Consider the following 19,407-nt stretch of genomic DNA (forward strand, 5'->3'; position numbering starts at 1 on the left):
CTGGCCGGCCTCCTCTATTTTGGCTGGACCAGCATAGGGTGTTGCTTTTATAAGGGGCTATAAAGTGGCCTGTAGAATGCAGATTATTCATGGAGATTAGGAGTGGGGACCCTATGAAAATAGGAAGAGGGTTTTTTTTTTGTAAGTACCAAACTCTTTCCTTGACCCCAGCTCTGAGGGTAAAGAAAATACAGCCCATGTGGAAACCAGCCTGTGTGTAGGATAATAGAAATAACTATCCTCAGTTTCTCTTACCGTTGATGGCCCCAGAAACAAGAGGAAGGTTTAAATGGCAGTGTCTGTTTTGATAGGTCAGTTAAGCATGTTGAAGACTTTAGGTGTTTTTGTTATTTGATTGTATCAGTTTAGCATCTTCTGGAGCATGATGTTGCTTCCCCCCTCCTGCTTCAGGCATGTTCGGTCCCCCACCAATACAGTTTGCCAAAGAGGTCTGCTTGAGCACTAAGATGTCTGAGACAATTTGAGCTCTTCTCGCGAGGGAATAAACGGCCTGGTGTGTTTCCACCACTTCAAAAATTAATTTTAAGCGACTCTCTGCGTGGTGAGTTTGTGAGGCGGAATGTCTCAGCTTCTATTTTTTTTTATTTTGAAAAGGAGAGTTAAAAAAAAATGTTCACAGAATGGCATAGATGAGGAGGAGATGCATGGGCAGGGACGTCACAGCCACTGGACAATAGGCCCTTGCCTACATCAGACGTTATCCAGCTTATTCTGCTATCGTTAGGGGTAGGAGGAGAAGTTACCCTCCCCCAAAGTCAGAACGTTGTGGCTTCATCACAGGGAAGTTGAGATACTTACAAAAGGAGCTTTACCTTACTGGAAGATATTCAGACCTCTCTTGTCCGAGGTATCATCTGTCTACTTATTGTGTTCTAAACTGATCTTCTAACAGACGCCCTTAATTCAAAAACAAAAAGTTGCATTTCAGATCATGAAAAGGCCATGCGGAAGGAGAGAGGGGGCTATATTAAAGTCCTTTTAAAAACAATTTTTTTATTTATGTATTTCTCAAAAAACAAAGTTGGAGTTATTTGCAAACTTACAAGTACAAATCCCCACTGATTTGCCTTCCGTAAGCACCGAGAGCTTGCTTGTGTCCTGTTTCTCAGAAGCCACACTGCCCGTATCTGTTTTCATTTTTTCATATGCTGAGGTCACTGTTCCCTTCAGCACCATGTCCCTTGAGAAAGCCCTGGGGGACCCCCCGAAACCCTTGCATGGAAAGACACATTTCTGCACACAAAAGACGCAGTTAGACGACATCCAGGTACGACTCACGTCTGCAGCAATGCACCGATGTCCCCAAATCCACCCTGGCCTGGATGCTCCGAACGGCAGACGATTTCAACGAAGGTCACTACGGTACTAAACGTGACATTCCCAACGTCCCCTTGGGAGGCAGTTTGGTTTTAGAGTTTTGGAAACGCAAAATACACGCATTATTTTACGGGACGTGACAATCGTGGTTCTATTTAAAGAAAGGATGGGAGATCACCCAAATGGGCTAGTGTGGGTCAGCCGACGCACCGTCCGGACGAAGGCAAACTGTTGAGCCACTCCGTTCCAGCTGGGCGGTTCTCATGTGCTATCCCAGTTCAAACGTCCCATGGAAACCAGTTACATAACTGGCTGGGCCACACTGACCCTAAAGAGTGACACATGCCCCCTCCCACAAATTTACCTCCTGGTTTTGTCCTCCGCACAGCCCTGACTGGCCAGCGTTTCAGATCTCCAGCCAGCTTCACAGAGTGAGGACAGAAATGGGAGGACGGACAATTTGTCTAGCTGAGTCCCTTGGAGCAGGGGTAGTCAACCTGTGGTCCTCCAGATGTCCATGAACTACAATTACCATGACCCCCTGCCCCTGGACATCTGGAGGACCACAGGTTGACTACCCCTGCCTTGGAGGAAGAGAAGGCTAAAAAATACGACCGGCAGAAAAGTCCGCGGATGTATTCCCAGCTGGTTGATGCCCCGCGTAGGAACCAAGATGAAGCCTGTGCCTAGTTGTTTGTCCCCTCAACCCATTCTGGCCTTCGAAGGCAGTTTGAACATTCATCACACTTAGGGAGGGGCTGCCAAGACCACCACAAGCCCAACATGGAGACCCTGTCCGAGTTCTTTTTTCATTGGTCGGCCGTGACCTGAAGCATCATGAGACCTCCACCCGTTGTATCTGCCTCCTACTCCCCCACTCCCGCGAAGGACCGATGTCCCCGGAATCGTGCCTAATTAGCGAATAATTCCCACCGTGCTTCCATGTTTCTTGAAGGGAAGAAAGTGCCTAGGAGCGATGCGCCATTCACAAAATATCTGGGACAGCAATGCTTCCCACGGTTGACTTATGCCGCCCCTGAAATGTCGGCAATGAGGACCGGGGTATGGAGCACCCCCCTCTCCCCGCAGTAGCAGCATTTCGATTTGAATCACAAGGTCAGGAGGCTTGTTCAGAGAGACGAGGAGAAGAACCAAGAAGAGGCAGCAGGCTGGCCAGCTGCAAAACCAAGCAGGTCAAGATGCACTCTCGCGGGAAAACCCCTTGGTGGGTCAGATGTGGCCTCGTCCTTCCATAAACGAAGATCCAACTGGATCCAACTGGCAGGACATGCGACACATCGGGATATGGCCCAGGCCAAAGGATTCCTCCAGCTATGCTCCTGAAACCTCTCTCCCCACCCCATTAAATTATCCTTTTACTCCACGCAGACAGCCGGATAACCTCATAGACATATGAACAGGATGTGGTTGTTACTATCTTAGGGCTTAGGGCTGATCCTGCGTTGAGCAGGGGGTTGGACTAGATGGCCTGTATGGCCCCTTCCAACTCTATGATTCTATGATTTTATGATTCTATGATCCTGTGTTGAGCAGGGGGTTGGACTAGATGGCCTGTATGGCCCCTTCCAACTCTATGATTCTATGATTCTATGATTCTATCTTTCGGTGACATAAAACAGCGGCTGCTATGAAGCCAAGGTATGAAAAGCCAATCAAGCTGGCTTAAAAATAATAAAGACCAATAAAGTGTTAATGGAAAGGCAACGCGGGTGTTCAATTTAGCAGCTTTAGGTTGCTCCTGGGTCTCAGACACTGAGATTTTCCTGCTCTTCCCACATGGTCTGCTCAACCTATCCCCTTGAAGAACCCTTTGTGACATCAGAGCAGCTGAGCCAATAGCGGCCAGAAGGCTGAAAAGACACCTTGGGGAGGGGAGAGAAGTGGAGCCAATCACATTCAAGGGAGATCCCGCCTCCTTTGCCCTGGCTTTGCAATTCTAGAGTCAGACTGCAGAATAAGAGTTATTCAGCCTGGCCCCAAAAGGGGCAGGGTCCCCATTTGTCAAACAAGGCGTTAGGAAGGGCCAAATCCACAAGCATCACGATTTTAAGCAGAAACCGAGATTGTCGTCACCCAGAAAAGCAAGGTTGGGAGGGAGGGAGAGAGAGAGAGAGAGTGAAGAAAATTCTCAGTTGCCCTCTGGTTTCTAGTGCAGCTCCCCCAAACCAGGAAGCAACAAGGGTGAAGGTGGAAGACAATATATTCTGTCCAAGTTGGTTTGCCAGTTTGTTTCTTTGTTTTTTGGGGGGGTGATGACTGGAAATCGCAACTATGGGGAATTGCTGCAAGGGGCAGGGGTCGGGGAACGGCCCCCAAGAGGGTGCAACAATAAAAGAGAGGTCAACTCCCACCCAACCCGGAGAAGGACAACACTTTCTCCTCCTCCTTCTTCTTCTGTGAACTGGCCTCATTGGGCCTTTTCTTTACTTCGCTCCTTGTTAAAGGTTTGTCATTACTATGTTACTCTTAATAAACATTTCTTTTTTTTTTAAAAAAAAGAGAGGACCCATGCATTCATGCACGCGCACAAACACACACACACACACACACATCCCCAAAGGAATCATTACCAAAATATACACTATACACAGGTGAGCCCATCCGTTCTTGCGATACGTGTTCTGTACAGAGTCTCTGGGAGCCACCTGCTGATTGGAGAGCAGGCGGGGCCCAAGCCGATCACGGTTTCAAGCACTTCCCCTTCTTCTCTCGCCTCTGCAGTTTCCGGAGGCGCCGGGTCCACGCGTCCCGCCACTGGATCACCAGGCTGTTTTTGTCAGCCATTAGTCCCGGCCGCTCGGTGGGGTTTTCGCTGATGCCCATCACCAGGTACTTCCTGCTGATCTGGATCTTGGGGCACTTGCAGGCCAAGTCTTTCATGTGGATCCACAGGAAGTTGTCGCCCCGCTTCACCCGCTCGTCGCGGCATTTGTAGACCGAGAGGATGTTGACGGTGAACTTGGCCCAGTTGGCCACCGTCTCCATGTCTAAGACGTTCACTTGGACAACTGGAGGGAGAAACCAGAAGAAAAATGAGAAGGAGACGAGAATAATAATAATAATAATAATAATAATAATAATAATAATGATAATAATAATGATAATAATAGTGATAATAATAGTGATAATAATAGTGATAATAATAACAACAACAACAACAATAATAATAGGAAGAAGAGGAAGAGGAGGAAGAGGAGGAAGAGGGAGAGGAGGAGGAAGAAGAGGAAGAGGAGGAAGGAGAGGAAGAGGAAGAAGAAGAGGAGGAAGAGGAAAAGGAAGGAGAAGAAGAGGAAGAGGAAGAGGAAGAGGAAGAGGAGGAGGAGGAGGAGGAGGAGAAGAAGAAGAAGAAGAAGAAGAAGAAGAAGAAGAAGAAGAAGAAGAAGTGCTTTCTCTTAATGAGGCCTAACCAAGACTGAGCACCACATTCCTTCAGGCCAGGCTGATCAAAAGCCAGTGAGAGAGGAGTCTCGGTCTCTCCAAGGTTCATCTTTGGGTCATCACAAGAGCTCTACGGACCTGCCCTCCATCCCAGATTGCACAGACTGTTCTGTGGGTGGACGTGGGGTAAATCAATCCGTCCAACCAACAGCAAATGCAGAGGGGGAAGGGAACAGTCACATTTCCGACCTGCCAATCTTGCTACCCTGGACTGGCAAATCTCTCTGCTTCGCTTCAGCAATTGTGCTTTTCTGTCCATCCTTTGACTACCCTTCCCGGGCTGTGTGTTCTACCCAGGCTTTCCAAAACCCAATTTCAGGCCAAGGAGCTGAGTGCTACGGAGAAAACCACAGGGCTTCTGCTCACACGCCCGCAAGATTGCTCCTCTGAAGAAGAAGGTTACCCCCCGCCCCTTACTCGGTTGCCGCCTCTCCGTCTCACGGCCATCTGACAGCGATTTCCATTCCCCTTCTCACCTTGCCAAAAACATCTTTTCGGCCGGAGCCAAGGAGGTCCCCGGGCGAGATCAATCCCAGCCCATTCGGCAGCCTCCCTCCTCCCTCTCCGCCGAGGAGTGAATGCGCTGGTGTCAGCGTGATTAACAACCTGCCGTCCGGACCCTCCCCGCCTCCAGCCCAACGCCCAAACTTCACACACATCACATCCCCTCCCCCTCCCCACGCACACACCTTGCAAAAGAAGAGGATGGAGAGAACGCTCTTGTTAACATATTTGGCAGACAGGCAGAGGCAGTGGGTGGGGGCAAGAAAGGGAGAGGGCACAGAACGTTTCAAGCTTTGGTTTGTTTTGGTGAATTTAAAGCCGGGGAAAGCAAGCCAGATTGGCTGCTTCACGAGACGGGGCTGGAACGAGCATGGGGAACGTGGGGGGTGGGGGGGAAGGTTGTCCCCTATCACACAATGGGGGACTCTACTGGACAGCCTCACCCCCGGGTTTCTATTGCCTGCCTCCATCGATCCGCTCTTGGTCCAGCTGGGGAAGTCAGGAGCAATGCAAGGCAATGGTCATGCTGTGGGATGGCGTTAAAATCTACTCTCTGGTCTTGATTATATGTTGGTTCGCTTTCTCCAGATTCGGTAAGGAGACCTGTGAGTGCGCCAGCCATGTGTTACCTTTCTGTTCTGGGCCCTGATGCAGCAGGGTTGTATGACTAGACATTGATGATGAGGACGTCGACTGGGTTAGTTTTTCCCGAAGCACCACACAACGCTGCTCGTGACTTTGGCCTCTCGTATTTCTCTCTACCGCTCCCAAAGCCCAGAGAGCCACGAAGGCCATGCTAGCTGTTGGGAGGCAAGCCTCTTAGTGACCCACCTCCCGGCCCCACTTATCCCTTCTAACCCTTCTTGAGCCCCCCAGCTCGTCATTTTTGGATCTTGTGCTCTGATGGGGACTCACTCCGGTCTTTCTGAAGGGAGGCCTCCAGAACTGCACGCAGGACTCCAGGTGCGCTCTGGCCAATGTGGTCCACAGTGGGAGGGCCCCAAGGAGGAAATTCCAGCAGCGACCACTGGCCCTGTCTCCTCTTTCAGAAACGAAAGCGGCTGCTTACCGTAATCTTTCTTGCAGTATTTCTTCATGTTAATCTTGTAGTTGCCCTTGGCCGGCTTGCAGTAGGAGTCACAGTCTGCAGGGGACAGAGAAGGAAATGAGAACGCAGGAACTCACAGGCTAACCGAGGGGCTGGAAAACCTTCATCACACCCAGGGGGGCTCGGATGGAGGGGAACTGACATCTATAGGGCCTTGCCAGACCACTGGCCAAGAGGGAGGGGAGGGAAGAAGCAGCAAGTGGAAGGGAAGTCTGGCCTTTGCCAATTAGCTGACTCTTTTCTGTGGATCCACCCCCCCCCCAAATTATTTTCTTATTATTATTACTCAATTACACAACAATCATGTATATTGACAAATCATATACAAGAGAGAGGAAAGAGCCCCACAAAGGCTAATAAAAAACAAACAAGATATTCAGAAAGCACACAATTATCGCCTCTGGCACTTAAAATTTTTCTTACCATAATATATTTCTTTTACCATACATTTTGCCAGGTTCCTGTCTAGCTTGTTCCTGAAACATGACAGGCCAAATCCCTGACAACGAGGGCTGGGCACAGGCAGGACGAAACAAGGAAACGATATGCCAAGGAGACATCCCTTCCCATCCCACCATAAACAACGGCGTGCTTTTAAGCAGGGTGCATCATTTTACCGGAGTGTGTTTTTCCTGGAATATTTTGACAAGGGTGTCAGAGAGCGTGCGGATGAGAAGAAAGAACAGGAGTGCACTTTCAGAGTTGGATTTAGAACCAGGAGAACTTGGAGGTTGGTTCAAAAGCAGAATAAAAAAAAAACAAACAAACCACACGTGCCGGATTATGTGGTGGAAGTCCCCTACACTGCTGCGGGAGGGAACCAATGTGTCACATTGACAAACTTTCTTTTGATCAGAAGGACTGCAAAAATATTTTCCCCCAAAACTAGCTTGATTTCAATTCCTTCGATGGTTCCAGAGATGAATGGATTCCCCAAATCTTTTGTCAGCTCCAACCCGCTGAGAAACTCGGCCATGTTGACAAGCTGTAGATGGTCCCAAACAGACCGGACTGCTTATCAGAACTTCCTAAATATCAAGAAAGAAGCCGTTGATTTTACTTTGGGGGGTTGAACGAATGCCATCTGCAACCCCCTGTCCGAAGAACAAAGGCCTATTGGGAACGGGAAGACAAGTGGGGGGTTAGCCCCTAGTTCCCCTGAAATGGGGATCAATTTGTCTCACTTCACCATCAGACCAAGAAGGCTGTGGTCCTCTGAACACCTCTGGTCTGGCCCCTGGGAAAGTGGGCCTGTGGAACACATGGCCATCTCTTGGTGGTGGTGGGAGGGAGGGAACATCCTTCCTCTTCTGCGCGCAGCATAGGTGCAACCTTTCCTGTGGCTGAGAGGGCCAGCAGAGCCCTACAACTCCCCTCCCTCGTCCCTGATAAAGGTCCAGAGGCACGTTCCCTCCTTCCTCTCTTCCTTGTCATCTTCCTGTGAACATCTTTGTTGGCCTTTACTGAAAGGCTCCCTTTTATCCATCTTCCTCCCTCTCCCTCCCTGCTTCCAAGACGGGGGCCTGTAGTCCATGAAGTCCCCCCCCCTCTTTGCTGGTGACTCTCCAGGGGAAATGAGAGAAAGAGAGCATCAAAGGGGGGGGATCTATACAACCTCCTCGGTCATGCCAACTTGGAAGAGGGGGAAAGGGAGGGGCGGGAGAGAGAAAGGAGAGCCCAGCTGGGATCCGGCTGCTCCCGCTGCCTCCAGCCCACTTCCCTTTTCATTCCTGCTTTTATGCGTCCTGCTCCAAATTTGTCCTTGCTAAAAGCTGCTCAGCGTGGCGCTCGTTCTGCCCCAAAGGGGAGTGAGCCGAGCCGCAGAATGCAGGCTGCCCCTTTCCCACCTTGGCTGGGCTTGCCGGGGGCCGTGCCTTTGTTCCCGGGGCTTTGCGCTCCGGCAGGGCAAGGGGCCGAGACAGGCCCTGAGTGCTGAACTCATGCGCTCCTCCACTGCTACCCTCCTCTTGCTTGCATCCCGCTTTGATTAGCACATGCCCAGGTCTTCCACTGAGCGAAACTCCCTTCCAAGGGGAACGCTCAAGACGTTTTGAAAAGGAATTCAGAGCTTTTTGGGGGAGGGGGGGCAATCTGAGTGAAAAACCGCAGAAACGCTGAGCCTTCAAGAGCCACAGCATTCCCCCTTGGGCCGAGGTGTACAAAAAGGCCAAGATTCAAGCGGGCAGCCGTGCTGGTCTGCAGTAGCACACAAAACCCGTCTGAGGAAGAGCGCTTGCCCCCGAAAGCTCACTCCTTGAATCAATCTCGGTTGGTCTTAAAAGTGCCGATGGACTCTGGTTTTAAAAAGGCCAAGAGACCAACCTGATAGAGGAGAGGTTCCCAGAGCACATGACTTCCCCCCAGCGAGGTGTGGCTACCTGTGACCAGCAAGAGCACCTATGGGAGAAAGTGGGGACCACCGGCCCATGGGGATCCCGCCAGCAAGAACGAACCACAAGATGGGCCCACGGAGCTGCAAGGGCAACCGGACGCTCGGTGGTCCGAAACGAGCCGGGTCTTCTGGACGTGTTGATAAATGAGCTGACCCACTGGCAACGCCCCCCACCCTCCAATCGCCTGCCGTAGTGCAGACGACAGACCGCGCGCGTATTGTAAATAAAGGCCGGAGGAGAGCGGAGGGAAGAGGCGTCTGCACGGCGAAGACGAGGCTATGTTTCCCCGAGTCTCCGTCTGCTATGACTGGAAACGTTTCCCCCCTCGGAACGGCTGACTATATTTGGAGTTACTGAGCTGGTTGCTTAGTCTACTCCTGCCGGGAGAGAAAGCGTCTCCACGCCAAAGGCTCCGAGAGAGAAGCAGACCATTTCTCACTCCTTTTCGACGTTGCCAGAGAAGTCGCAGCCTCCGAGACCCGCAGGAGTCTGCGTATCTGCCAGTCGGGCCGCCGCCACCTTGCGGCTCATGGTGGGTTACAACATCTTAAAACCCCATTAAAATCCATTAAAATCCATTAAAACAACAACTACAATTCGACATTATCAGTTATCTAACTAGCATGGCAAGATGGGCTAATCAACTTCCCCTCCCACTACTGACAGGTGGAGAGGGGATAGCAGTCCCAATCCCGATCCCAGATCCCGGGGGGGGGCATAGGTGTTAGCCTTGGCCTCAACCGTAGACCTGGCGGAAGAGCTCCGTCTTGCAGGCCCTGCGGAACGATGGAAGATCCCGCACGGCCCACAGCTCTCCCGGGAGCTCATTCCACCAGGCAGGGGCCAGGACCGAGAAAGCCCTGGCCTTGGTCGAGGCCAGGCGTGCTTCCCTAGGGCCGGGAACAATTAGGCACAAGCAGGAGGGCAAGGAAGACACGGCAAAGGGGAGTGCCCTCAAGTTGTAGCCAAGAGATTCAAGGTTCGCCTGGCAGCCAGGCAAGGGGTGTTCCAAGGGGGTTGGCCACCCAAATCCTTGGAGGCCTCCCATCCCTAGACTAGGCGGGGTTTGGGCTTGCCCGGGCTCAGTGATAACGGCCGTAGACCATCCCTGCAGGACTTTCAAGGCGAGAGGCATGCAAAGGTGGTTTGACATCGGTTACCTTTGCGCAGCGACCTTGAACGTCCTTGGAGGTCTCCCACCCAAAGACCAGGCCACAAATAGGTTTCGTTTCCCAGATCCTGCAAGGTTAGAGTTGGGACACTCAATGGAGGAGAGAAGAAGCATGCGTGAGCTTCTTGGGGAAAGGGCAGCATGACAATGCAACCAACAGGAGATACTTAAGGGGCCACCGAGTATTACAACCTTCATCTGACGCACTGCCTTGTCCCCACCCCATCCCTCCTCACTCACCAAGGAAAGGGTCTTTTCGTGGGCTGCCCACTAGGGAAGTCCTACATCCTGTCACTCGGCATGGCTCCCCAGTTGACAAGCCAAAACCTAGTCAATCATTCCGACATTACAGTAGCATGTTGCAGGTTGCCTCCATCCTGGAACGTTCCAGGAACCAGGGAGCTCAGGAAATGTATTGTTCCTAAGACACCTGAGGCCTTGGTGTAAGAAGCAACCCCTTGGAAACTACATTTCCCAGGGTTCCTTGTGCCTAGGAGTGGTTCCAGGTTCCCTTGCACCTGGGACAATGCATTACACTTAGTAGTATTGTCCTACCCCCTGTTCTTTGCAATGGGGCATGGGTGGCCAATGGGAACTGTAGTCCATGGACATCTGGAGAGCCACCATTTGGACACCCCTGCAATGTGGGCTAACGTCCATGTGGATTGTGCACGACATTTCCTCCTTGGGCTGGCGGTGACAAGCCCCAGCCGTGAGCCCTTGGTGCAGGACAGAAGACTGGGTCTGCTGGGAGGGACAGGAGGAGGCCTGGTCCTGATTTCGGGAACTGAAACCGAAGCCAACGTTAATTGCCAGCACTCCCAATCAAGGCGACTCCGCCAGGACTTTGTGCGGCCATAAATCTTGGTCCTTGTTTTGTATAATTATATATTTTTTTGTTAAGTGTCACAAGATGTAAACTCATCTGCTCAGTAAGAAAAACATGTTTTGCGAGATTTGGGTAATCTCCGGGCGGAGGGTTTGAGCGGGGCGGGGGGGGGGATTAAAAGTTCTTTAAAAGGACTGGAAATTATGACAAAGATTATTTATAAAAGCTATTTAAAATTTCCCCCTGGTGTGAGCCGGCCTGGAACGCCCCCTCCTCTCCCCCTATCCAACGCTCCACGTCGCCTTCCCGTTCACACCCTCCTGGAGCAAAGCCCCCCCGCAGCCATCCTGGCAGACAGCAGGAACGTGGCGAAGATGAATAGCGACGGTCCTGATGTGGACCACCTGGAGGCAAAGGCGAGGGCAAAGAACGAGGATTTGGGGATTCTGAAATTAAGACCTTTAAAGGCTCCCCTCTTGCTCCATTGTTCCACCCCCACCCCCCAGTTTGCCCGACCTGTAAGTGCCATATTTGGGGAAAGCAGCCCTATGTGGCCAAAGTGGCTCTCCAAACTGAGAATCCAACCCAGGCTTGGGAACAAACCGTTGCGAGGAAGACACAAAACCATCTTGCTCATCTTCCCTTTAAATTCCTCCCCGGCTATTCCGCACCCAGGTCATGTTCTTCAGCCGTGCTCTGGCAAAACCATCGTTGCAAACGCCCGTGTCGGTGGTGGAAAACACGCGCTCAGACCCAGCCCTGCGTATACAGATCTCTTCGCAGGATATAAGGCCCTGCCGGCTGAATGCCAGAAAGAGTTCGTTTGCTGAGCTGTCCAGGAACCGCGATTGACGCTAAGGGGTTGTTCCGTCTGGCCGGTTCTCTTCGGCCACCTTTGGGCTCGTCTCCAGGGCCATCCGAAGAGCAGAAGGGGCGCTCAGGCTGCGCCCGATGCAGCAAGACCAAGAAAAGCGTACTCTCGTCCCACACCAACCCCTCAGCGAAGCAGAAATTGCTTTGCACACCAGAGGAGTGGGGTGCAGGCCTCTGAAATGAAGGCGGGAAGGGGTTTAGGCTGGGGGTGGGGAGAAACTGGAGGAGAGGAAATGAAAAGCAGACTAAACGGGTAACGGGAAGATCTTGCAAAGAGAAAGTGCATCACGGGGCAGATTTTTCAGCCGCCGAGAAGAGTGCCAGACCTGGGCTTGCTCACGCGAGCGTCTGGATCGCCGGGAGAGACCCTATAAAGATGTCAACAGAGGCTGGGCGGGCAGCAGTGGAGCCGCTCGATAAACCTTGCCCGTGCTTGGCACAGTTCCGCTTCCACCCTCCCCTTCGCTTGCAGCCGCTTTCCCTGGCCAGGACGTGGAGCTGCACAGAGTGGAAGAGATTTGCGGGAGAGATCCACTTAAGCTCCCCAGGTTCTCGACGCGTGGCCCTGCCCGAGCAGGCCCCTGGCCCCCGGCTGCTGGAAGAAACCACGACTTCTGACCTGGCCCCCCAGAGAGACACGAGCCAGACGCTGGTGGTGGTGGTGGAGACAGAAGCCAGTGGGTGTATGGGAAGAGGGTCATCCAATCGCTTTGACAAGAAGGCCTGCGTTAAGGATGGGGGGCAAGGTCACCCAGTGAGCCTAGATCTCAGCTGGGCATTCTTTCCTGGCGCACGGCTGTCAGAAGCTATCATGCTCTTCTGTCCCCACCCAGCACTTCCCGAGCCATGTCCCTTCTTCGCCGCAACCCCTTCTTCGACAGCAACGCCGGCAAGCTCTGGTATAGCCCTGAGATAGAAGTGTTCTGTGCCTCTAGAAGTTTTCTGACATTTGAGGTCATGCTAGTTTTTCTTGGGGGGGGGGGAGGGCTGAAAGGGGGGGGGGAAACGTACCACATCAGGGAGATTAGTAGAGCTCCTTAACATTTGCTGAGACACTCACCTGTACTGCAACATTAAAAGCTTTATTGGAGCAGAAGGGGAAAATGAGATTAGAAACAGAGCTCCATAAAATGGCTGCCCTCCCCTCTTTTCCTGCCACCTCCCCAACGCCAAACTTATTCCCACAGCCAGCCTGGTTCCCAACCCTTTCTTCTCTCTCCCCCTCAAAACAAAAAAAAACTTCATTCCCTCCATGCCTGGCTCTCCCTCGTCCAGCATTCTGCCTCGCCCTCCTCGCTTCCATTCCCTGTAGACTTATTTTTCGACTTAAGCAGCTCTCAGGAGCCAAGCTGGGATCCTTCCGCGACGCCAGGAATGAAATGAATTTGCCACACTCAGCTGGGGGACTCCCGCTTAATGGCGCCCATCCAGGTGGGCACTGGTTGTTGCCATGGGCTGGCAGAATTCTAATGGTGCCATTTTTTGGAAAAGTGGAGGGGGGGTGGTGGTTTCTCCCCTCCCCTGGAGAACTTGTGAGCCCGTCTCCTTTCTGTCTGGTAGGCTTTATGATTAAAAAAAAGACAGCCAATTATATATAATTTTGGAAGCCTGCCCTCCCCTGTTCCCAGGAACGCCGTTTTGAGAGGTTTGTGTCTTGGGGTGCACATTAAGATCCAGCATTAAGATGTAGTCCCTGTTACTTTCAGGACATAGTACCGGATGTTGTTAAATGGCTGGAATCGCAGAAATTCCGGTCCTTTAATAAAAAGATTTAAATGGCACATTTAAATGGCCTTTCTCTGCAACAGAATTTGACTATATTATGTGACCTATGAACAAAACACCCCACCCTGTTGCGGGTCAATATGCCTAGGATCCCATTTTCACAAAAAACGAACCAGGGCCCATTCTGCACACGCTCGATAACGTGCTTTGAATGCGCTTTCGAAGTAGATTTTCCTGTTCTGCACAGATTAACCCAGCCGCAAAAGCACACTGAAAGTGCATTATCCAGTGTGTGCAGAATGGGCCCAAGTGTGCCTAGAAAGGCCACCAGCAAGGCATAAAGGCGACAAACGAACTGCCCCATGACCTGTTGTCCTCAGATATACTACCTCTAAACATAGAGGTTCCATCAACACTCCCAGCCCACAACCACTAATACTTCAGAGCTCTCTCTCCAGGAGTTTGGCCGAGGCTCTAAAACGGCTTTGTGGGCTAGTGCTGCCTCCCAAATTTTGCAGGCTCAACCCCCCCCCCCAAACCCTTCCAGTTTCCAGTAATGCCCAGGAGGGGGGTCAGTCTGAGAGGGAGAGTTTGAAAAGAGACATTTGGAAAGCGAGCTCTGAAAGCGCCCCTCGGCTGGTGAATAAGTGAGTGCGAATGAACGGATCGGTGAGCTGGAAGTGTGCGAAGGAAGAATGTGTGTTTAAGAGCAGCAGATTGAGAGGGCGATAGGCAGGGCTTGTGTGCGAGAGACGGCGGAGGGAGAGCGGGCGCGGAAAGGGAAAGCAGAGCGGCTCCGGAGTTGGCACAACCACCTTGCCAAGCCCCGATTCCATTAAACTTTCATAGATGTTTTTGCCGCTCGGATTTGGCCTTGTCTCTCTCTGTGTGTGTCTCTGTTTGTTTAATATGAAAGAAAGACCGAGAGAGAGCTTGCACATCTGGTTTATTTCTCCTGCCTTCCACCCCTCCCCTCTCTTAAAGGGATATTTTTGCTCTAAGAGAGATGTAACTTAATTAGGTGTTGCGGCTGCAAATCTTTTACGGCGGAATGCCTCCAGCGCCATACACGGTAGAATCGCGAGCGCCACAAAGCGCCGGGGAATGTGGGAGAGAGATTCCCCCGACCCACTTTGGACCTGCGAAGAGGCAAATTGGGCTTTCGTTGCCGCCAAGTTATCTTGTCTTCCCGCTTGCTCTGATTGAATGGAAACTCTGACTTTGACTAGAGTTTCATGCCCAGAAGGTTTGCTGTCTACGTTAGACATAGATGGTGGAGAGAAGTCAATGAGGAAGATGAATGACAGGGATGGAGTGGGAGACAGTCAGGTCGACATTGCCGGTGCAATAAGATGATTTAAGAACGAGCTGGCTAAAGAAGACAGTTTGGAGATGCAGGAGGTCCCATTTGTGATTGTCTCTGGGCTAGAGTCAAGGGCTGGCCACCCTTGGACCTCTGCTGGGAAGAGAAGCCAGACATTAGTGGTCCTTCCACTGCTACCAGCCAAGGCTGTTGGGGCATCTAGGAACGGTATCTAGAGGACAAACAGAACAGGGGTTGCCTGTACTTCTTGAAGCCCCTTCACCCTCCCACATTGGCTTACACGCCTACCTTACAAGGGGATGTGAATATGAGCTTCAGGGCAATGCAAACACCTCTCTCCCGGAATATTAGCCATCAGAGCCTTAAAAGTTCAAGAGTCACAAAGATTCCGCCACATTCCTAAACCCAGTCCCATCAAATCTCAGGGCCAAACCTCCCTAGTATTTGGATGGGAGGCCTCCAAGGAGTTGGGTGGCAATTCCTCCAAGGAACACCAGGGGGCAGGATGGGGAGGCAGGTGATGGCAAACCGCCTCCCAATGACCCTTGCCTGGCTGCCAGATAATACTTGGATTTCCTGGCTACACAACATACACACCATACAATGATAAAGAATAAATCCTGTCTTGTCTGGGGAAAGCAGTATTGTAGTACATAGTTGTAGCTGTTGTTCGTGTAATTGTCTCTGTGCAGGCACACATATATCCTGGCCAGCCATCAGATGACAAGTTAGTTTGGTAACACAGGAGGAAGGACCCCTCCCAGTCAGACTGTTTTACCGCCCAATAGTCATGTGCTCTGGGGAGGGGCCCTCTCATAGAATCATTGAATAATAGACTTGGAAGGGGCCTCATGGGTCTCCTTCCCTTAGTTCTCTTTAGTTGATGCTATGAGCTACAGCAAAGCCATTCAACACTAGGAGCTCACAGCAGGGAAGGAGGGAGGGATGTGTGCCTGCACAGAGGCAATTAGAACAACAACAGTAAGTGCAACATTGTTTTATTTATTATTTATTATATTTATATATAATCAATATTTTCACCCTCTTTGTTCTGTGCAGTCCCAGATGGGAGACTAGCAAGGTGTCTTACCAGGTGATGGAATGAGTGAGTCATTGGTACAGTGAATACAACACTGCTGCCCCCCTTGTATTGACATCCACAGAGTAGTGCTTGACAAAGGTATTTGCAGACAACCAGGCTACCACCCTACAGATGTCACTAATTGGGACACATTGTCTAAATGCACCATATTTTGCCTGTGCTCTCATAGTATGCATGCCAAAGTCCAATGGATGCTACACAAATGCCGATTCATAAGTCCTCTTGGTAGTGCCTACAGTCCACCTAGAGACTATCCGAAATGCTGCTGCTTTCCCTTTCGAAGAGCCAGCAAAGCAGAGGAATAATTGTGGAGTCATTCTGAACTCTTTAAATAAAACTACAGAGCATTTTTAATGTCTAATGTAATGAGTGTAGTCTTCTTTCAGGTGTGGAGGATGGGAGTGAGGGCAATGTGGGAAGTAAATCGCCTGACTCCGCTGGAACTTAGAAAACACCTTTGATAAAAACTGAACACTGGGTCTTAATGCAACTTTCTGATCATGAAACTTTATGAAGGGGTAATCAGCCCTGAAGGCAATAAGTTCTCCTACTCTCCTGCCGGATGTAATCGCCACTAAGAAGGACACTTTGAAGGAAAGGTTATCAAGGGAATGAATAGCCAACTAAAGACAGAGGCCACTGAGACACAATGCGTGTCCTAGGGGGGTACAATTTGTTGAGACCCCTGAGGAATCTCTTTGAAACCTCTCGTGGGAAAAAAAAAACAGACTTCCCTTCAACTGGAAAGTGAAAAGCCGAAATTGCAGTTCAATGGACCTTAATTGAGGAAACCAAGAACCAACTTTTTCAATTCAAGGGGGTAGCCTATCTCAGCAATGGACGAAGCCCATGGATTTGAAGTAATTGCACGCCATTCTGGCAATTGAGATAAACCCTCTCCAAAGGAGTGATGGGCTATAGCGCCAAGCATTGACCGTCAGAAGGGACACTTGGATGTTGGGAGGGTGTCGCTTCAGACCAGGCCAGGTCTGTGTCGAGTCTGTTGCGGGGGCCAAGAAGATCTCAGGGGAGGATACGAAAAAGCTTCTTGTGGGTATGGGCCCAGGAAGCTCTGATAAACCAGATGAAATCCTGATGGTACTTTGTCCTATAGGAAGAAGACTGGGATTGGGCTATTCCAAACAACCTGTTGGTTCTTTTTTAGGGACCAAAGGGCAGGTCCTCAGGCATGTGTCTCAGGAGGGAGCGCTGACGACTGAAGCCATACACACCTCCTTGGAATGACGGCACATGCCACAGAGCCCAAAGAAGCATCAACAAAGGCATGTCTGCCCACATTTAGCTGAAGGTTTTCAGTCTGGATTACCTTGGCTGAAGCTTTCTAATCTTCAGTGAGCTGGACTAGATAAGGAGTAACTTTCTCCCACAGAACAGCTAATAGGCTGCCAGAATTGCTTGGTTTGCTCTCCTGAGTTTGAATGATGGAGAGGAATATGCCTTCCGACACAGGGCATTCATTTTTCTCCTTATCTGCAGGAGAAGGACGCGAGCCCCCTGTTTGTTTGCCTTGCATCTCCTCAGCTATCATGGAGGACGGTGCAGGATGGTTGAACTTGCTGAATCCTGTACATGTTTTCAAACTTGCAGGAAGTTGAGGGAATAGGAGATGGCTTTTCCCGCACGCATCTGGCCACGTCGAGAATTTCTTCCAGGAATGAAAAGGCTATGATTCTTGGTGTATCAAGGTGGAGTTGAATGGGGGCAGATAACAGCTGCCGGTCAGTTGAGACCAGTGAAGGAGCTAGTTTGGTGTAGTGGTTAGGAGTGCGGACTTCTAATCTGGCATGCCAGGTTCGATTCTGCGCCCCCCCCCCCCACATGCAACCAGCTGGGTGACCTTGGGCTCGCCATGGCACTGATAAAACTGTTCTTACTGAGCAGTGATATCAGGGCTCTCTCACCCTCACCCACCCCACAGAGTGTCTGTTGTGGGGAGAGGAATGGGAAGGCGACTGTAAGCCGCTTTGAGCCTCCTTTGGGTAGGGAAAAGCGGCATATAAGAACCAACTCTTCTTCTTCTTCTTCTTCTTCTTCTTCTTCTTCTTCTTCTTCTTCTTCTTCTTCTTCTTCTTCTTCTTCTTCTTCTTCTTCTTCTTCTTCTTCTTCTTCTTCTCCCATTGAGCTGTTTTGAGCAGGATCAATTGTTAAGGCATGGTCAATTGTTGGCATATTTTTCATGTTGTCACATTATGATTTTCCCCATGGGCAGCGTACTCATCAATTCTAGTCATTTGCAAGGAGAGCAATTTTTGCGTATAAAGACGTCTCTCTCACAGCTGGAAGAAAGATGGAGCTAAATGAAGGCCATCTTCTCAAGGTGGTGGCAAAGAGGGAGGGAGAAGGGCCCTCCCCAGAGCTCGTAACCATTGGGTGGGAAAACGGCCTGAACGGGCCTTTCCTGCTCCATTCCCTAGATCTTCCGGTGGCTGGCTGGAACAACCACCACGGAGCAGCTTTTTTCCATTGTTTGTAGTCAACAGAGCCTGTAATTTTGTGTGCCACCACAAACCTTCTCAACATGAGGTCGGGCTGCTGTACAACATGCAACAGGGCGGCGAATGCTCTGAGAAGAGTGGGGAAACTGAACGGAATTCAATGGGATTCTACTTCCTAAAACCAGGCCTCCATGCTCACTCCAGGACGGGGCCTCAGAGGAAGGGAAGAGCATGGTTGGATCCCTCTCGAGTGAAGCTTTGGGAAACAGCAAACATCGGAAGGACAAACAGGGCTTCTAAGAAACAAACCACAGACCGTTCCATAGACAGCTTAGCAGACTTCCTCTGAAGAAAACAACAACGAAGCGGCAGAGGTTTTCATCGAGTTTGATTTATGCCACTCTAGTGGGACGTTTTATAAGAGGCCTCCGCGTTTTCACACAACCGGATGCTCCTTTCCCAGAACGTACCCATGGATGAATGTTTGCAGAGCCCAAACCCCCAGCCCCTGAAGTGTCCCCCACTTTGATGTTCTCAAGGAAGACGCCAAGGCAAGAAAGACACAAGTTCTGGCTCGGTTCCCCTCCCGGCACCATCCTTCTTGCAGGAAATCAGGACTGAAGGAATGCTTCTGAAATGTCGCCCTCCCATCCCATTGGCTGTGGTTGACTGCGGCCCATGTGGCGTTTGTGCTGGGCCGTCCAGGGACGGGTGACAACTGCACTGTCCCGGAGGACAAGGGGAAGGAGCTGAATTCAATTATTGCTGTGTCCATTTCTAATGTTCGAAAAAACCATCAGCGGTTGTTTTTCATTTCCCCAATATTTGCTTGGCTGACGTTTTTTAAAGGCTCCGCTTGCTTAATGCTTCTTTTACGACTGCCGTTTGCTGGGGGTTGTTTTTCTGAATTGCTCTTCTGAGTTGTGCCGATTTTCATTATGTGTTGTTTTTAACTTTGGAAGTGCTGTTTCGTAGGAGAGCGGCACACTCAAGTGTGAAATGGGTCAGCAACAAGGTGTCCTGGATGCTATTTCAAAGCCAGAAGTCTAATTTTCTGTCCCACGTCAACATATTAGACAGTCACAATCTGTACACAGAGCTTAAGGTTTTGGTAATCACCTTTAT

General features: G+C 50.7%; 1 protein-coding gene across 1 annotated transcript in view; it reads right to left on the minus strand.

Moving 5' to 3' along the window:
* Positions 1–1,929: 1,929 nt before the first annotated feature.
* The window catches only part of NTN3 (netrin 3), a 71,846-nt gene continuing 54,368 nt past the window's right edge, over positions 1,930–19,407 (minus strand). Inside the window, 2 exon segments of the mRNA XM_077316188.1 lie at positions 1,930–4,367; positions 6,371–6,445. Coding sequence (XP_077172303.1) covers positions 4,039–4,367; positions 6,371–6,445 — 404 coding nt within the window. The 3' untranslated portion in view covers positions 1,930–4,038.

Source organism: Paroedura picta, chromosome 17, assembly GCF_049243985.1.
Source record: "Paroedura picta isolate Pp20150507F chromosome 17, Ppicta_v3.0, whole genome shotgun sequence".
NCBI lineage: Eukaryota > Metazoa > Chordata > Lepidosauria > Squamata > Gekkonidae > Paroedura > Paroedura picta.